General features: G+C 37.4%; 1 protein-coding gene across 1 annotated transcript; it reads right to left on the reverse strand.

The window, feature by feature from the left end:
• Nucleotides 1-4,435: 4,435 nt before the first annotated feature.
• On the reverse strand, nucleotides 4,436-5,139 carry LOC113276173 (60S ribosomal protein L27a-2). The gene has a single exon (XM_026525741.1). It carries the CDS (start codon nucleotides 5,082-5,084, stop codon nucleotides 4,644-4,646), a length of 441 nt encoding a protein of 146 aa, XP_026381526.1. The 5' UTR covers nucleotides 5,085-5,139; the 3' UTR covers nucleotides 4,436-4,643.
• Nucleotides 5,140-19,400: the final 14,261 nt, after the last annotated feature.

The raw sequence follows: 19,400 nt of genomic DNA on the forward strand, positions 1-19,400 counted from the left end.
TAGCCTAGGGTCAAGTAGTGGAATCAAAAGCCTTAGTACCTTCCTTTGAACTCAGATAACCTTAGAAATTTAGAAAACTTTAGCAAATCCTCCAAGTCCCTGTGGACAAACCTCTATTTACATTCTATCTTCATCAAGACCCTGTATACTTGTAGGTAAAACATAGGTTGTAGTTTTTAGGTCTCATTCCTTGAGCTACTAGCAGCGTGGTTCACTTGCTCATCAGTTAACGTTTCATTCTTTTCCTTCTCCAAGGTGCCTCGGAACATATTCATCAAAGCTGTAATGTTGATCTGTCTTGTTCTATAACTGGCATGCCTCCTAAACTCTGTTGTTGTTGTCTCTTCATCCCAACCTAAGCACTTGTTAGTTAGAGAATAAAGTTGTGCCCAACTTAACTGCTTTGTGTAGTTAAACTTCACAGCTGTGCCTTGGTCGGGAAGGTTAAGAATCTGCACAACATCATCCGGGGTGATCGTCATCTCCCCAAACGGCATATGGAAAGTACCGGTCTCAGGATACATTCTCTCCACGAACGCCGATATGGCCACACGATCATGTTCCAACAATGAATTCTCGGCGGCATTAGCTAACCCCGAGTTGGCAACAATTGTCTTGAACCTTTCACATTCACCGGATAAAGGCCACGCAAGCATTTTTGTTGGTGCGGCGGTAGGTTTGAGTAGACGGACCGCATCTTGATGATCCTATTAAAGTACATAAAAAAATCCTTAATACAAGTATTACGATATAACACATAGACAATACATTAATAAAAAATAGTAATTTTATTACCTCGGTTTCATATATTTCTCTGGCCCATGAGTCTTTGTATCCAAATAGCAATTTTCCTCCATCCGCTGGTAGTCCAAGGATTGTGCCTGCTGGAATACCCTTCTTCTTCAAGTGCTGAGGGACAAGATGTGATGCTTTCTTAGCAATATCCTTCCTTACAACATCTTTTCCTTTTTTGGCTTTTTGGGTACCACTTGGTTGTCCTTCTTCTTCTACTCTTGCCACTGGATCAACTGGTTCAACACTTGGTCCTGCACTTTGTTGAGCGGCTTGTTCAACACTTGGTCGCACCCCTTGTTCACTGCCTTGTTGTTCAACAGTTGGTTGCACTCCTTGTTGACTGCTTTGTTCTTGTTCGCTTTGTTGAGCACCTGAATTATCTTTGGCACTCCTTTCCCTCCTAGCACTAGCTGTCACTTTCTTCCTCCCTTCTCGACTTTGTCTAAACAACAAAGAAAGGAACAATATTTACAAACTATACAATCGGAAGACAAAGTATGGAAATATAACCCGAATGTACACATTCGGACTTAAGAAGACACATATTGTTCCCGAATACAAAACAGTCGGAATCTAACTAAACATATTTGCAACCGAATATACATCAATTGGAGTTCAGAAGCTGTAAATTTTTCATCCTACACAATCGGAAGAAAAAGTGCACCTCTATAACCCGAATGTACAAATTCGGAAGTAAGAAGACACATATTTTTTCCGAATGAAAAACAATCGGAATATAACTAAACACGTTTACAACCGAATATTCATCAACCGGAGTTCAGAAACTCTAAAATTTTATCCTACACAATCGGAGGTATAAAACATTATATTGTCTTCCGAATAAATACTGGCCCCAAAATGGGATTTTTCCTATATCATAAATTTTGAGATTTTTTCAATATATACATTCGGTAGTGAGTGTTCTTCCGAATACTTTGTGTCTACTTAAATATATTCGGTAGCCAAAAAATTCATTAAACTACCGATTATTAGCAGTTTGTATCCAGGAAGATATGGCCACCAATATTCGGCAGATAATCATCAAATCTTTCTCCCGAATACTGTCGATGTTCTTGAAAAATGAAGAACACGACTACATTCGGAAGTAAATGAGCATGCATATCGTCCGAATCTGGATAAATAACCGAAAACCCTAGAATTTTTTTTCTCGATTCGACGAATTAAAGCGAAATAAACCCCAAAAATGATAGATTCTTACCTAATTGGGGCCATTTGAAGTTGACGAAGTGTTTGAGTCTCGGAATCGCCACCACCAACTACATTGCCGGGTACTTGTTCTTCGCGTTCTTCGCGTTCTTCTTCATTTGCAGCAAGAATTTCTTTATTTCTTGCTAAAATTCCAATGTTTGGATCGATACCCCGAGCAACATTTTTGGTTCTAGGTCTGTGGGTTTCACTTCTCTTATCCATTGTTTTATAATCGAATCGACAATGTTTTGATTTTACGATTCGCGGCGATGTTTCGGTTGAACGAGGAAAAAAAAAATTTCTTCCACAATCGGAAGATAATATGAAACTGGAAGAAGAAGAGTTGAAATGAGTAGAATTGTTTTTGATTTGGTTTTTATACAGTTTTACCAGAAGGGCATTTATGTAACTTCAATATCATATAGGGTACCCCTTAACTAGAGTCTTTGGCTGGGTATAAATTGATGGCCCCTAAAAACGCCAGGAAAAAAATGAGCGCTTTCCCACTCCTCCCTCAGTGAAGCGAGGCTTCATTCCTCGCTGGATTTGAAAAAGCGAGGCCCTTTTCCTCGCTTTTTCAGTTTTTCTAAAAGCGATGTCCTTCTCCTGGCTTTTTCAGTTTTTTTGGCGTCCTACTCCTGGCCTTTTCAGTTTTTTTGGCGTCCTACTCCTGGCCTTTTCAGTTTTTTTGGCGCCGATCATTTCCTTGCCTATTTTGTAATCCCCGCTCACTTTACCTGCTTCCTGCGTTCGAGCGGAGAGTGTAATCCCGGCTCACTTTACCTGCTTCCTGCTTTCGAGCAGAGAGAAAGGGGATTAACAAAATCAGAGGCTTTGCCCACTGCTCTAGCTTTATGTCGCTTTCATTACCAAGAATCCATCCACTACACTCAGCCTAAGAAACTATTTCAAGTTGGGGGGTACCCTTACCGTGTCCACAACTGTCAACTATGTTGCTAATAATACATTACAGTTTCAGTTCTCTTCTTGGTTTAAGCCAACTGGTGGAGTATATGAGAGTACTATAACTCAACCAAGAGAAAACTATGCTAGCAACACCAGCCTACATTTGGAACGAGGGTCACAACATTCCAGAGAACTAGAAGACACGGAATTAGTGAAGATTTCAATAATAAGACAACACATTCTGCCGACTTTAAAGCACAAGGGTTAATCATCTCAAGTAGATAACAAATCATAACCGTAGCCTATAATTAAGCTGTTAACCTACAAAGGCTGTAATGAAGACGTATCCCTCATTTTCAATACCTCAAACCTCTCCCCAGATAATGATTGCACAGTAAAAAATGAGTCATTGCACACAAAAGGAAAAATTCTCTTCTCCTAAAGAAGTGAGCCACTGCATAGAACTGTTGCTATTGCTCAAACTGACTTATGGTCTGGCAAAAGTGAGCACAGACAAGATACAGCAAGCCTCAAACAATAGATGCAACTCTTATTTTCTAACTTGATAGTTAAAAAACTATATGGAAGACATCCCAGTTTTAAATAACTCAAGCAAACAGAAGACTCAACAGAGAACTCTACAAGTTTCTTGCTAAAAGAAAAGAAAACAAAGAGATAAGCATGATCTCATATTTCAGCTGAACTGAAAGTATTTGGGCAACTACAACGCTTCCCAATCAAGTGTAACATAACAGTTCTACACAACAACTTAAGACCTAAGTAAATTAATGGCTGCACGATCCTAATATAAGAAACTAAGTAAATTGATGGCTGCATGGTCCTGATATAAGAAACTGAAAATGAACCAAAACGTTGACACAAAGCTAAGACACCAGTGAATTTATAAAATCCATAAATTATCAATATAAAACTGAAAATATGAGATGAAATATACCTCATCTCATATTTTCAGCTGAACTGAAAGTAGTATTTGCTGCAGAGCAACAACTTCAAGATAGACATCTACACTTTTAAATCCAGAATGAAAGTAACAAGTCTACACCACTAAAGACCCTAGTAAATTGATGATTGCAGGATCCAATATACTAGAAACTGAAAAAAGGTGACACAATACTAGAACACCAGTGGATATAATAAACCATTAAGATGGAACAATCAAAAACCTACGCAGCAAGCATTACAAATCATATGGCAAAACCAGATCTACTTCAACATATCACAATCTTAAGACAACTTTACTGAAATTATGTCTCCAACATCTTGTTACATATATATAAGAACTACAAACTCATCCTAAGACACTACAGGGAAACCAATATTCTACTGATGAAACCACCTAAACATACACCAACCACCACAAATGTAATGTTCAAGGTGTAGGGCTCCACTGCACAACTTAATTAAACAACAATTAAGCTTGCAAGATTTAAACATTTAAACAAACAGTAGAAACAAAATAATAAACAACAATCAAGAAACACAAATCAATCAGCTAACAAATCATGACATAAAACAACTGACAGATTCATATAATGTTGCTTGCATAAACTTAATCAAAATATCTGAAACATAACATCCAAAAGTAATAGTGCTCTCAAATAAAATCTAAATCTTTTAGATTAAACTACTAAAAATAAAGATCTAATGAAAAACTTGAGTTCAATCTAAAAATCACCTCCGAAGAAGGAAACCCTAGATCCCAAATTGTTTCTCTAAGCAGTAAGAACAACAGCACCACCAGCTTGCTTAATCTTCTTTTCAGCAGTCTTAGAAATCAACTTAGCCTTAACAACAATAGGTTGATTCTCAGGTAGAACACCTTTCCCTAAAACCTTGAAGTATCCAAACTGAGTAACATCAATAACAGGTGCTTTATCACTTGATGCTTTATCTTTCACTTCTTGTGGTACCATTGACCATAGCTTGTCGATGTTGACGATTGGACAATGGAACTTGTTCCTTAGTTTATGAAAATAACGCATACCAACCTTTCCAAAGTAACCAGGATGATACTTATCGAACAGGATTCTATGGTGATGCATACCTCCAGCATTACCACGACCACCAGGATGCTTTCGATGTTTCCCTACACGTCCATGACCTGCTGATACATGACCTCTCTTCTTCCTGTTCTTCTTCAAATGGGTTGTCATTTTTGCGACTGCGTCTCTCCCTTTCTCAGATTCAGAAAACGAAAGAAACTAGGGTTTTGATTTGTGGAAGAAGAGGGCTTTTATAAGTAGTTATGTTTGCTAGGGTTTTTTGTTTTTCTAAGTTCCGGTTTTGTCCCTGCGATTCCAAGCATATTTTTGGAATAGAGTTTGGAACGACTACGAGCCGAGCCAATTTTCAGTCTTCAGCTATCTTCCGGTTCTCGGCTTCCAGATTTCGTTCCAGACTGATGAGTCGGGTTTATTTGTACCATGAATCGGGGTTAGAGATTTTGTAAAAGAGTTCGATCAATCCTGGTCGGGGACGGTATTGGGGGTGGCTTACCCCACCCCAACCCCCAAAACTTGTAAGAACTCATTGGGCCTTTGTAATTTTCAGATTTTGAAAAAATAGCCCAGGTGAGAATTAAAATTAGCCCAAGTATTGACTTAGCCCAACTATAATTTTGAATCGTTTTGGTGTTTCTAGTCATGGATTCATACGTTGTTATACCATATGGTAGCCGTTCAAAGAAATAGTCACAAGGTCCCACAAAAATAAATCATAAATTAGGTGATTTTAGCCCTTCAAAGATTAGGAGCTTCTCCAACAGTGGTTGTGTGTTTCCTAAATGGCAACCCAAACAAGACATCCTTATTCAAATTTTTCCTTAAATTTAGGGCGAAAAAACATTTCATCTCCAATGGTGTTGTTGGTGATTTTTTATGAATTGAATGCATTTTTCATTTTTAGTAAATTTTGGATTTTATTACACCTAAAGATCCTGGCGAGATTAGGGTATACACAAATTTAAATGGACTAGTGCCCTCACTAAGAGGGGTCAAAACGTGGTAAAGTTACTTTAGTACCCCTGCACTAATTAACCTAAAACTAAACCCTAAACTTAAAAACTAAAAACTGTTTAATCTTCCTCTAATCTATCTTCTCTAATCTCTCTCCTCTTCTCCTTCCTTCATCTTATTCCATCAACCAAAAATTTCAATTTTGATTTTCTATAAAAAAAAATGGTTGATTTTAAACGATCCAGTAGCAAGAGATATTCAACAGGTAACATGAAAAGATCCAAATCAGAGGGAAAAGGTAAGGGAAAACTTGGAACGAGTAAACCCAAGAATGCAATCCTTGAAGATGCTGAAAAGAACCCTTCATCGGTGAAAAGAAGACTGTAAGTGATTTCTAAACTCAAACCCGTTATTGATTTGTGTTTTTTGATTGTTATATTAGATTAGAAATTGAAAACGATGATTTCCAGGGTCTTTAATCAGCAAGGTTTTTGAAAAATAGGATGTCGGCCTTAAGATTTTAACTACAGTCGACAGGGTCTTAACATGAAGATCATGTCGGCTTTTCATAACATCCATGGCGACTGTGAAACATTAACCAGGGTCGGCATGGTAATCAATAACCAACCTTGCCGACGTTTCTTTAGTCGGCATGTTCTTAGACTTGTACCGTCCCGACTTTATGTCACAAAAACTTGATTTTCCTGAGTTAATAGCCGGCATCTTTCTTTAATACGACCATACCGGTTGTGGTTTAGTTGGCTTGGTAGATGATTATAACCCCGCTGACTGGTTTGGCCGGCAATGTTTAGATCATCGACCATGCCGACTTGGTGACAAGAACCATGTTTCAATGTGTAAAATTTTAATATTTTTTATTTGTGTATTGTTTAGGTTCCCATAGGAAAACCTAGAAGATATCCCTTATCCTAAAAATACAGCAGAGCTAATAGAATGGATTGACAAGCTTTATCCTACTTTAGAAAATCCTAAAGATGAAACTGGAAAGAATTGCCATGTAAGAAAGTTACTTCTGATGGGTAAGAAAGATCCTGAAAAATTTATAAGGTTTGTGGAGAGTCCTAGCAATCCCCTCAACTATGAAGAATGCACATCATCAGAGGAGGAATAAGATGAGATTGATCGAAGAACTTTTTTCAGGGAATGTGACTTTTCTCGAGTGAACCCCTATTACAATGAGGCCGGTGACTACGTAGGTCCAAAAAAGGGAAAAACAAAAGCTAATGCTGGTGAAAAAGCTAGTGATGGAGAGGAAAATAACAAATGAGAAGGATCCATGAAATTTTTAAACTTTATTATGTTTTGATTGCTTTAGAAACTTAGATTGTGGTTTGAACTATTACATTATGTTTTGAACTGTTAGTTTTTGGCTTTAGACTTGTTAAACTTATGTTAATTTTCAGTTTTCAGTTGCTTTAGAAAATTAGAACTTATTCTTTTTTGTGCAGTTTTAAAAAATATTAGAGTTGCAGTAAGTCGGCATGGTTTGTAATCTCGACCTTGCCGATCATCCCATGATATATGTTATAACGTTGTCAGAGATAGGTAGTCGGAATGGTTTGAAATCTAGGTCATGCCGACCTAAATGTTGGTAGTATAAAAATATTACTTTTTAGGTACAAAGTACAAGTCATTGAATGCTCAACGGCTATAAATTTCAAAATCAAGATATTAGGTGTGTTGTTATTATAAAAGCATTCTCAACTTCATCTTCAACCTTGCATAGAGAATGAAAGTTTCAAGTGAAACACAACCAAATATTTGTAGTCTTTGTACACTAAGTGGTCATTTTGCAAACGATTGTCCCTTTGAAGGAAGCAAATGCACTATTGAAGGTTGTAAGGGATTCTTATTTCTCATGAAAGCTGCAGTAGGAGATGTATATCAGTCATATGCTTAAAATGCACTTGTTGTGGGTTTTTCTATTGGATAAATGAGCGCCTAGCTCCGTATGAAGATGAAGTTGCTAAAATCAACCTTCTACCATGCACATATCCATGTTGAGACGGTAAGATGAAACTAATTACCTCTCTTAAGAAATTGTGTACCGGAAAAAGATATATATATGTCCCAGATGTGTTACGGTTAAGTTTTTAACGTTTGTATGCTTTAATTAAGGTTTGTATGCTCTAATTAAGTTTTCAAGGTTTGTATGCTCTAATTAAGTTTCAAAAGTTTTTTAAGTTTTTAAGAATCCTTGTATTCAATGTTAGTCGGCATCATACTAAATTCAAAGCGTGCCGGATGCATAGCAGTCGGTACACAGAAGTCTACTAACACTGTCGTCATACGTATAGTCGGCATGGTTTTTCTCATCAACCCAGCCGACTACAATGGGGTGAGGAACATCCAGGAACAACTTTTTGTTTTTATGTTTTAATCGGCATGGTTGTCCTCATAAACCATGCCGACCAAAAATAAGCCGGCACCGTAGGAGGGAAACAACCTTGCCGACCGTCCCATGCCTTTTTTTCATGTGCTGTCATGTAGGGCAGCCGGAAGCCTGACGAATTTATAACCTGCCGACCCTGGGACAGTCGGCAGGGTCATGTGATAAATACAATTCCGACCAATGGAGTATACACCAAAAAAATCACATCCATTTCATTCATTTGTAGTACTCCAAAGTACATTACACAAAACACGAATGCGATTACAAAAATACTCCAAAAAGATTCATTATTCCATAATCATGATCACTCATCACTCAAATCTATCGGAGGGAGTTCATTCAAATTTATTGAACCTCCTTTAGTCAAATCTATGGGGCATTCCCTAGACTCATCTAAAGCATTCCAATGGTGCATGTTGTCCTTATAATGTTTCATCCATTTCTTGCTCTTGTTGTTTATGAACTTCTCCCAAAAACTAAACCTACAAATAGGAGGTAATGGACATTCCTTGTTAAGTTGTAGACCAATAAAAAGAAAAATTCTTCTATGCTTGAGTTGCTCCACACAAACCGCATGTTTCAGTGCAAATGCTATAGATAGTCCTTTACTAAAAAAAATGTACCACGCATGACCACGTATCCGCCAATAGATGGCAACACTCCGACATTCTCATCCAATGCTCCCATTTGATCGGTGCGTTTCCCTACGGGCCTTTAACACTAGTAAGCAATTCTTTAAAAGTCGCTTCTTTGTCCTTCAAAGAACCTTCTAGCATCATTGAGATATGAAACTCCTTGTCTTTTTCTAGTCGGGCGGCCATCTTCTTTCTTATGTATTGTCATTGGGTGAGATTCTCCTCAACCGCTCCACTTAGGTGTCCCAATTTTTGCAAGACAACGTGAAACCCACAACTTCCATCCTTTGGGACGTCGTCGGTACCAATAACGAACTCTTAAATAATTGGAGGGAGTTGTACGCGATACTCTTGCAATACCGGTTGTACTACCTTCCTTGGACGACCTCTTTTCTTCGCAACATCTCATTGGCTTGCTTGACTCTCAAGAGGTAGAGTGCCATTTGGATTCAAGTTTGAGATCGTTGGTGTAGTTGAATCCTTCCTTGGCCGACCCCTTTTCTTTCCAACAAATTTCACACTTGCTTGACTCTAAAGAAGTGGAGTGCCATTTGGATTCAAGTTTGAAACCGTTGGTGTAGTTATTTCTTTCCTCGGACGACCTCTTTTCTTTTTAGATGGCTCCTCCTTGTATTGCGCCTCGGTATAAACATGTCGGTATGGATAGCATTTTATACTCAAATACTCTTTAATTTGTTCCCTTTCTTCCGCCCTCGTCTTTGTGGTAGGTGGTCTACCTGTTGGATGTTGTTTCGCCGGTTCTTGAAGTTCTTCCATAAAATGGTAAACAATCGGCATCAACTTGTGCTTCATAGTTTGTTTGTCCAACCTATTCAACTTGGGGTACTTATCGATGATTATTCTCCCAAGTTCCATGTCACCAAACTCTTCACCGGGATCTTCTCTTGGAACCGGTTTGAAAGATAGTTGCTTCCAATAAGGATCGATATCTTCAATAGGAATGGGAGTTTTATACCTACCAAGCATATGATGACATGGAAGTACGATAGCCTTCATTATCCTACACTTACAAGGAGTGCTCGGGTCTTCATACTTTTTATACAATGCGAGATGTTTCATCATGAAACGTATTTCCTAATGCGAGAAGTTTCTATATATACTAACAAGTAACCAATCATCCTCCTTAAACTCCTTCAACTTCCGGAAGCTACTTTCTTGGAATTGCTTTCTTATCTTGTCGATATCATTATTAGTGTACTCATAGATAGCATGTTGCACCGTCACAATCCTATTTTGACTCGTTAAAAAGTAGACCTTTTAATCTCCCATGAGCTTGATCTACCATACTTGTCGACTCAAGTTTGAAATGTTTATAGTCGTAAGTAAAATCATACACAAACCTCTCTTTGTGTGGCCTCAACCATTGTCTCTTGCAATATGCCACTACTTTGGGGTAATCAACACCCCACTCATCCTCGAAATCCTTCAAGTTTAACTCATATATTCCCACACTCATCGACCAAACCACTTTATCCCACGCTTTCATGAATAACCCAAATTTTATCTCGTCTTCTTTCTCTTTCTCCTCCTCTCGCTCCTCTTTAGTTAGTTTGCTAAGACGTTCATCTTCCTCCTTTTCACGTTTAGTACCTTTCGTTGCCTTTGGCTTTTGGATATGATTCCTACAATTCTTTCTAAGATTGCATTGAATATGCTAAGTGCAAATCAAATTTTGTGCATTTGGAAAAACTATCCTCACGGCGTTCATTATTGCTTGCTCATTGTGGGGCACTATAATCCCGGGAGTCTCGTCTTCGTGGCAGAGAAGCTTCAAAGTTTCCAATGCCCAAATATAGCTATCATCCTTCTCACGATCCATAAAACACCATGCCACCGTGAACGATTTCTTATCCGAGGTTTGTCCTACAATGTTCAACAAAGGCATGTTGTACCTATTCGTCTTATAAGTACAATCCATGAACAAAACTTGGTAAAAGCAACGCGCCAATTGAATTATATCGGGATGCGCAAGAAAAATACGATCCACCAAGCCCTCCGATGACTCATGGTATCTCACCATGTAGTTGTATTTTTGTAATAACCATTGTGATTATTCCATCATCTTTCTTCCATCCCATTCAATTCTTTTGATAGTTTCCTTGGCCGCATAAATTGTAGACAATGAAGAAAGGTTATCTGGGTCGTCCCTCTTTAACTTATTAAGGAGATTGCTTGGTTTAACTCCCCAACTTGTTCTTGCTTGTTCGAACTCGTGCAGTTTCAACTTGGCAACTTGACAATGCCCAACAAGAGTTTTCGGATCTTTATGGTTATGCCAACCAACATCAACTCTATTCATTCTCCACACGTTATCGGTTTCTTTGTTCCTCCAAAATATAATTTTGAATGGGCATCCACACTTCTTTGACTTCGTATTGTACACTCTAGTCTTCTTCTTATCATACACATAACCCTTTCTCTTGTGACTTGCGTCTGGCGACCCATAACACTCGCATACCATTTCAAACCGCGTATCTTTTTGTTGGGTATTTTTCACTAGAATGCACATCTTCTCTTTTGCTTTCTCAGCAATCCAATGACCGCGTCCTTTTTATCCTCACATTCCAAATCATTAGCGTAATGTGCGGAAGTATCAGGACCCCTAGTATTGTGAGCTTTAGGCTAATCCGTCATCGGTACCAATGCAACAATCTACAAAACATCAAAAGTTAGTTGATATGTTACCAAAGTCGGCAGGGTCGATATGTAAAATAACACTAACCAAAGAACAGCCGGCTTGGTCTAAGAATAAAACACTGCCGACCAAATAACAGTCGGCAGGGTCGACGTATGCAAAACAATGCCGGCTTAAGCATGTTTCAAATCACGTTTCCTGTGCTGAAAAAAATAGTAGTCGGCAGGGTTCAAATTTTAGACCTTGCCGACAAGAATACTGCTCATAAAAAGTCGGAAAGGTTCAAATTTAATACCTCGCCGGCTTGATTACTGCTCATGAAAAGTCGGCATTTTCATCAAGAGAAACAATGCCGACTATTGTTGTCGGCACGGTCGACAGTCGTCGACCTTGCCGATACTGGGTAGAAAAAGTGAAAAAAAATACAAAATCCATCTTTTTGCATGGAAAAATCACAATCTTCACCAAGTAAGCTTTGTACATGATTATTTTCAGCTCCCTTTTCTTGTAATGGTTCAATAGATTCTTCATTTGGCTCAACACATTCATCATTTCTATAGCCATCTTGAGTTTGAGGAAAATAAAAGTGAGGATCATGCATGTTATCCATTTGATCATGATTTGGTAGGTCATCATACAAGTACTCATCTGTAGGAGGAAAGTTAGAAGACTCCCCCACTTCAAAATCAGATTACAATCACTCATGTCACTCATACCACAAATTTCTCAAAAACCCTAACTCCCCCCCCCCTCCACCCCCCCCCCCCCCCCCCCCCCCCCCCAAAAAAAAAAAAAAAAAAAATCCTCTACTACTTCATTCTACTTCTCTCTCTCAATTATTTCTAAAATCCAACTTATAAATCAACTAACTAATTTAACTAATCTAATCATTTCAATTAAATTAGTGTTAATCATTGTGGGGCACTTCAAAATGACCTTATTTCGTCTCATTTGGTATATTCCAATTAATTTGGGTATACTCCAATCTCGCGAGGCTAATATGGCTATTTAATATATTGGAATTAATTTTAGGAAGCAAAAGCTTACTAGGATATGATAGATGTCTAAAACTTGACATTCACCTTGACAATATCTAACAAAAATTAAGCTGTGTCATCTTCACATTGATTTAAAAAGTTGGGTTAGAGAAGATTTTTAGGGAAAATGAATGTCTATCCTATGTGGACTTAGACATGTACCTTCACACACATTCCATTGGAGAAGCTCTAAGAAGAGGAATAAAACAACCTGGCTAAATTGGGGCATATAGTAATTAATTTGGGCCTACTACGTGATAAAATAAGACATTTTGAAGTAAAATGAAAAACCCCTTAGCCAACTATTTTACTTAATGACTAATTTACCCTTGATTAATTAGTATTAATTCACCAAAAAATCAATAAACAATAATTTATCACCAAAACATAATTTTTTAAATTTCTTGGAAAAATATCAACCCAGGATCACGGAATGTTCAACCAATCGTATACCGATTTTGGGATGATGTTCTTCATTCATAAAAACCACCTATAATCGGTGTATATGACTTACCCACATATACCGATTGAAAGAAACGGTGAATATTACTTAAAATCCATCGAACCAATCGGTGCATAAATGATTACATAAACACCGATTCTAATATAAAAAAAAACATCAAAAATGTTTCATTTAATATATCTTTCAATCAGTTTACATCGGTGTGCATGTATGCCGATTTTTTTTCCTTTGTCAGAATCGGCAGCTATTGTGAAATTACTACTGTACGTTGAATTAGTGATTTAGCAATCGGTGTATAAGGATGACCAAATAAACCGATTGTTGGTAAAAAAAAAAAAAACACAGAAGATTGTTCATTTTGGCAAACCCAACAATCGGATTATACTGAAGTCCCACATACATCGATTAAATCAATTTTGGGTACTTTCTGATATTACAATGAATAGATAATGAGATTTTTTTAGCAATATGAGAAGGAACAACTTGGATTAGGAAGGTTTTGGCTATGATTGATGATTAGCCAATTGCATTCCGAGGTGATTAAAACAATTTGACATTCAGGTAAGAATAATCCAGGTAACATATGGGAGATTTAGATTTACCTCAATCAATAGGCTATCGTAGAAATGTGCATCCAATTCAGGTTCACTTCAAAATGAACAAATGACGCTAGGATATCAGTGTCGGCAGCAATTTAGGGTGTAGCTTCAATAAATCAAGGAAGAACAATTGATCTTGGAACCTCCAAAATTCACCTAATCCAGCAAGAAAATTTTGGATAAAGAATATCCCATCCATAATAATTTGTATAACATAGATCTAACCATATGGAACCCTAGGAGAGACCGTAGGGCCGGCGAACTGAAATTAGCCGGCAATAATTTGAGAAACCATGAAAATTTTTAGGGTTTTTTAATAGAACAATACATGCATCGTATCAACCGATTTCTATTTGATGTTTGCAGAATTGGTCGTTGTTTATTGCCATACTAACCGTTTCTGGGTGAAAAAGAATCAAAAATTAGAGATAAGAGGGAGATGGACAGTAGTGGTGATGTTGTTGTCAAAGGTTTTGGAGGTAGTTTAGAAACCCTAGAGTTGTAATTTCAATTCTTCTGATATTTTCTCGATCGGTGATTCCTCTCAAATTCCACTTTTTTTCTTTGGATATGAAATTTTGTTTCTTTTGATTATTGTGTTGATTCAAAACAATCTCTAAAGTTTTAATTATTCGGAGGAAGAGATCCATTAGTGAAGTCATCAGCAAATTTAATATTGTAGAAGGATAATTTAGACTTTTCAATCAATTTTTGGACACCCCTTATCTTCCTTCTAGTTTGGAGCAAAATTTTGATAGGCCCAAATTAATCACTATATGCCCTAATTTAGCCAAGTAAAACAAAGTTGTTTTCATTTTATTGGTTAAAATACATATAATTTTTATTTCTTTACCAAATTTGATTACTTGTTAATTATTTGATATGATTAAAAAGTTAAAAATGATTTTATTTCCTTAATTTTCTTCTGCAAGAAGATTGAAACTCGGCCTCATATAGATAATCCTTGATGATATGATCTCAGCCGTTGAAGGATCAAGAGACAAAAGTAAAGGACTCATACTTCGAATCCTCACACACACACTGTGTTAGTTTGTGTCATGAACCGAGTTTCACGACGATTAGACCGGCGGGTTATTTTCGTAGTTTTCTTATTAATAAGATGGTAGCTTAGATATTCTTGTTTGTGAGAACATAAGCCGAGTCTCTTGTAAGGAATCGGTATCAAATGAATTAATCAAAACATTTCTTCTCTCCCAGTTTCATTTTTTCTTCCCCTTCTATGTCTAATTCTTTTTCTAACCCTCCAAATTCCCCCCTTGTTCTCCAATAATCTCTATCTTTAGAGATTAAGAGTTGCTTCCTGAGATCCAATTGTCGCGTAGAGCGTGACAAATGGTATCAGAGCACTCGATTCCTTGTGACCGAGTGAAAATGGTGAACCATTCGGATGAGTTTGAAGCTAAATCTAAAATTTTATGGAAGAATCCATTTGCTGAGTTGAAAGCTGCAATGGAGAATTACGCAACTCAGTTGAAGGACTTCGCAGATTGTTTATGTAAACTGAAACCTGATGATGATTTGCTCGAACCCTCATCTGGATCTACACTCGCAATCGATGCTGATTTGGAAGTAATTTCTATTGACAAATGATTATCGGTAGGTCATCTCTCTTGGGTTGTTGGAGCTAACCCTAGCTTTTCTACTCACAATTATGATAAATTGGTGTCGCTTCACCAACAATTTTCCTCTCACAGATTCGAATTAGTTTCTTTTTTTCCTATTGGGGTTAAGGAAGATTCAACGTTTTTGGATTATCAAGAAGGTAAACCTTTCGATCTTAATACTAATTTTGTGGTGGATTTTCAAAGTAAAAGAGATGGAACCCCTGAGGTAATTGATTTCAGTACGTTAAATCTTAACTTTAATGATGAACTTCATCAATCTGAAGATTGGAAGTTTGTCACTGTTGAAAACTTTTATCAATTTAATTCTTACCTATTCAAGTCATTCAAGGTGTTATCCATCTTACATATATCTCCAATTACGTCTGAATGTATTTTATTACTTAATTTTGATTTTGTTCGAGTCATATTTGATCGGGTAAGAGAGTTCGAAGTTACTAATAAATATCCTTATTGTGTTGTAGGTAATTCTGCAATCAATTATGAGCTTATTCTTCGACAGGGGTACAAATTGGTTTCAAGGTTTATGAAGTCAGTTGTATTCCTGAGGGTTATGGGTGAAGACAGTTGTTGTGCTAGTAATTTGTTTGTTAAAAATGTTGATTGTATTGATGTTAGCAAGCTGGCTGATAAAAGACCACAACAAGATAATATTCTCTGGATAGACTTAACTCTATCGATACTTCAAGTGACAAGGGAAATTGAGTATGTTATTGCACAGAGAATGCTTGATCAAGGGATGGCTAGAGACATCAGTTTTCTGACCCAAATGGAACTAGTTCGGGAGGGTATTATTACAACAATTATAAATTCAAGTCAGAATCTGCTAGACAGCATGAACACAAGAGTTGGTTGGTTATTTTACATGTGTGCGAGAAGTGAAAAATGTACGATATCCTGGTTCTTGCTAGAACGCTATTTAATCGAGGGAAATTATTTGAATCTATCAGTAGGTATTCTTATCACAATACAAGCAGTTCTTGTTTCAGTTTTGGTATGCTTATTACTGGGTTGATTGTTCTTTATGGATCGAACTTAATGCAAAATTACGATGCAAATGTTGTTCATAATTTGTTTCTAAAACCAAGTTGTGGCTTAGAATTGTTAATTGCGATGGCGAATATATGTTTGTCTGTTAAGAAGGGTGACATGGATGATGCCAGAGGGATTTTTGATCAAATATTTCTGCAAGGTAATGTTCTCTGGGCCGAGGCGATACTTCGAGTGACAAAAGTAAGTGAGTCTGAGAATGTGCAAGAACTAGAAGAGGCTCAGAAAGGGTTGTGGAGTTTAAGCTGGGATTATTACTCCTTACAGCTTAAGGATACACTGTATGAGAAGGTGAAAGCCAAGAAAGGAAAATATTTTTGTTATTCTTGCTGCAAGGCTTTCAAGATCAAGTTTAAATGTGTCCATCAGCATCATATTTTACTACATTTACCTCAGGAGCATGAGAAGAACTTGGTAGTTGCGTGTTTCGTCATCAAGGCACTAATCCACCAGAGGGTAATAGAAGAAATTTTCATCCATAACCTTGCTGGAAGTGGAGTAACAAGTCTCATGCTTTGGTTTGAGTATCATTTGGTCAACACTAGAGAAGGTCTTGTGCAGTATAGCAAAGCGACCAAATTACAGCGCAATCTGGGTACTTTTGAAATGTTTAGGGCATTCATCATCTTGCTACCAGCTGAAGAAAAGTTATCCACACTCTCGAGGACAACATGGAGTTTGTCGTATGTACTAAAGAGGGGTTCCCAGCAGAATGGAATCAACCGAGTATGGACTAGTTATCCAGAACAGACTCATAAAAGATAAGAGAATGGGTGGTGGTGCTCTACTGGGTTGTGGCAGGGTCCAAAAGAAAATTGAGATGAATGAGTTTGCATCTATTATGGCAAGTGATATCTCTGTTATGGAATTGATACAACCAGTCTTCTTATATTCTATGTTCAAATTCAGCCTAAAATTCAAATCCAGTTCTTGGGTCAGAAAGAAAAAATTCAGGCTAGACGTAATTATGCTCATCTCAGGTTCATGTAGTGTGGGTGATGAAAGTTGGAAAGTGTCATATTGTGCTTCAGATTTCGCGATTCATAAAAAAGAACTGTATAGTACAATGGTTGGTGGTAGTGTGAAAATCCTTTGTGGTCAGTTGTGGAAGGAGGCATTCTGGACCTTACAGAAAAACTTGAAGCAAATTGCAATTTTACCTCAGGAAGTTCATCAAATATAGGAAAGGGCTGCCAACTCCATGCTGTTAGCAAATGCCTCTCATAGTTCCTGGATTATTATGCACAAGTTCAAAGAGTTAACATCATACCTGACTCAAAGCTAAAGAGGAGCTACATCCAGGTGATGCTTGAGAGGGTGAAAATTCAGTGCGATAGGGAAACAAAGAAGAAATTATCTCCCTAAGAAAAGATTGGCAGGTGAAGATTTCTGTGTTAGGAGTGAGAAATTGTTTACAAGTACAACTCAACATGAAATTGCATGTTCATGCCTCAACTATTGATGGGGCAAGATCTCTTACATCGAAAGGTACTCATACAGTCATTTGCGGTGCTATTTTGAAGTTGATACTCAGGGATGCTAGAGGTGTTCACAAAGCAGTGGGTTATGAAGTTACTAGGTCTATTTTCTTTAGAGAAATAGGCACAGAATACTCAAGTTGCATGCCTACAGTTCAGATGAAGCTTTTAGTTTCTCAAGGGTCATGGTATAGAGTTTATTATGTTCACATCTTCTTCTGAATTCGAGATGCATTCGCTACTATGCAACAACTCTGTGTTCCACCGGTCAGGCTCATTTTATATCCTTGAGGAAAAGGATAATTTGAAGGGGTGGGATTTGTCATGAACCGAGCTTCATGAAGATTATACCGGCGGGTTATTTTCATAGTTTTCTTATTAGTAAGAGGGTAGCTTAGATATTCTTGTTTGTGAGAATATAAGCCGAGTCTCTTGTAAGAAATCGGTATCAAATGAATTAATCAAAACATTTCTTCTCTCCCAGTTTCATCTGTTCTTCCCCTTCTATGTCTAATTCTTCTTCTAACCCTCCAAATTCCTCCCTTTGTTCTCCAATAATCTTTATCCTTAGAGATTCAGAGTTGCTTCCTGGGATCCAATTGTCGCGTACAGCGTGACAGTTTGATACGGTCAAATCTTATTAGGATAGCACCACGTGTGTTAGTTCTTGTTCTACTTCTTCATTTTTCTTTTTACTCCTCATGTTTCACCGTGCTACAAAAATAAAACAGCAAAGGATGTGAAGTATAACATAACTTTTTCATGTCTACTTAAGAATAACGTAACTTCCTAGATGTATCATTGTTGCATCGGTTCATTTTTGCTTTTCTTCCTCGACAAATGTAAGTATATCGATAAATATTACATGGTGTAAGCGCAAAGCAACACTCTAGAAAGACAAAAAGAGCCGCGTGATAGCAAAAATCGCAACCATTTCCGAGCATTTTGCTCTGAAAACAACTCTCGAACTGAAATCTGATATGTAAAAAAGAAAAAATAACATGTCGCGTCATGTATTATAACCGCAACTATGAATTTTGCAATCACAAAAGTAAAATAGAGTATTGGCTAAAAAAAAAAAAAATTTAGCCCACCCAGACATAAAATTTTGGATCCGTCCGCTGATCCTGGTTCAAATGACATTTGATCCCAAATCTCAAGCTCATGGTGTGGCCACCTGTAAACTTCACGGGCATCATAGGCTAACACTTGCAGAACATAACTTCTCTTTCTTTTAACATGGTTCGTTTTTTGAGCGTAAGTTAAAGTCGAGACTATTGTGCCGTGCTAAGGTGGGACTTGGGAGATAATACATGTGGCCTTAGACTTGAGTGTATAATTGATAGAGTATTGCAAATGTTACCAGCAAAAGCCTTGACTTTTGTCATTTCGGAAACTTGGCAGACAATTGATTCAGTTTGTGCTGAACATGAATCACTTGTTTCAAGGTAGTGCTGATAATGACACGTTTGAACCATAAGCATGGGTGTAGAATTGACCGGCCAATGTAGTTGATAGGCATGAGTTATGCAACCTCATGG

The sequence above is a fragment of the Papaver somniferum genome, chromosome 4 (assembly GCF_003573695.1).
Source record: "Papaver somniferum cultivar HN1 chromosome 4, ASM357369v1, whole genome shotgun sequence".
NCBI classification, from domain to species: Eukaryota; Viridiplantae; Streptophyta; class Magnoliopsida; order Ranunculales; family Papaveraceae; genus Papaver; species Papaver somniferum.

Bases quoted from the DNA above. Each gene is read 5' to 3' on its own strand.
- LOC113276173 (XM_026525741.1), bottom strand. From the start codon at position 5,084: ATGACAACCCATTTGAAGAAGAACAGGAAGAAGAGAGGTCATGTATCA.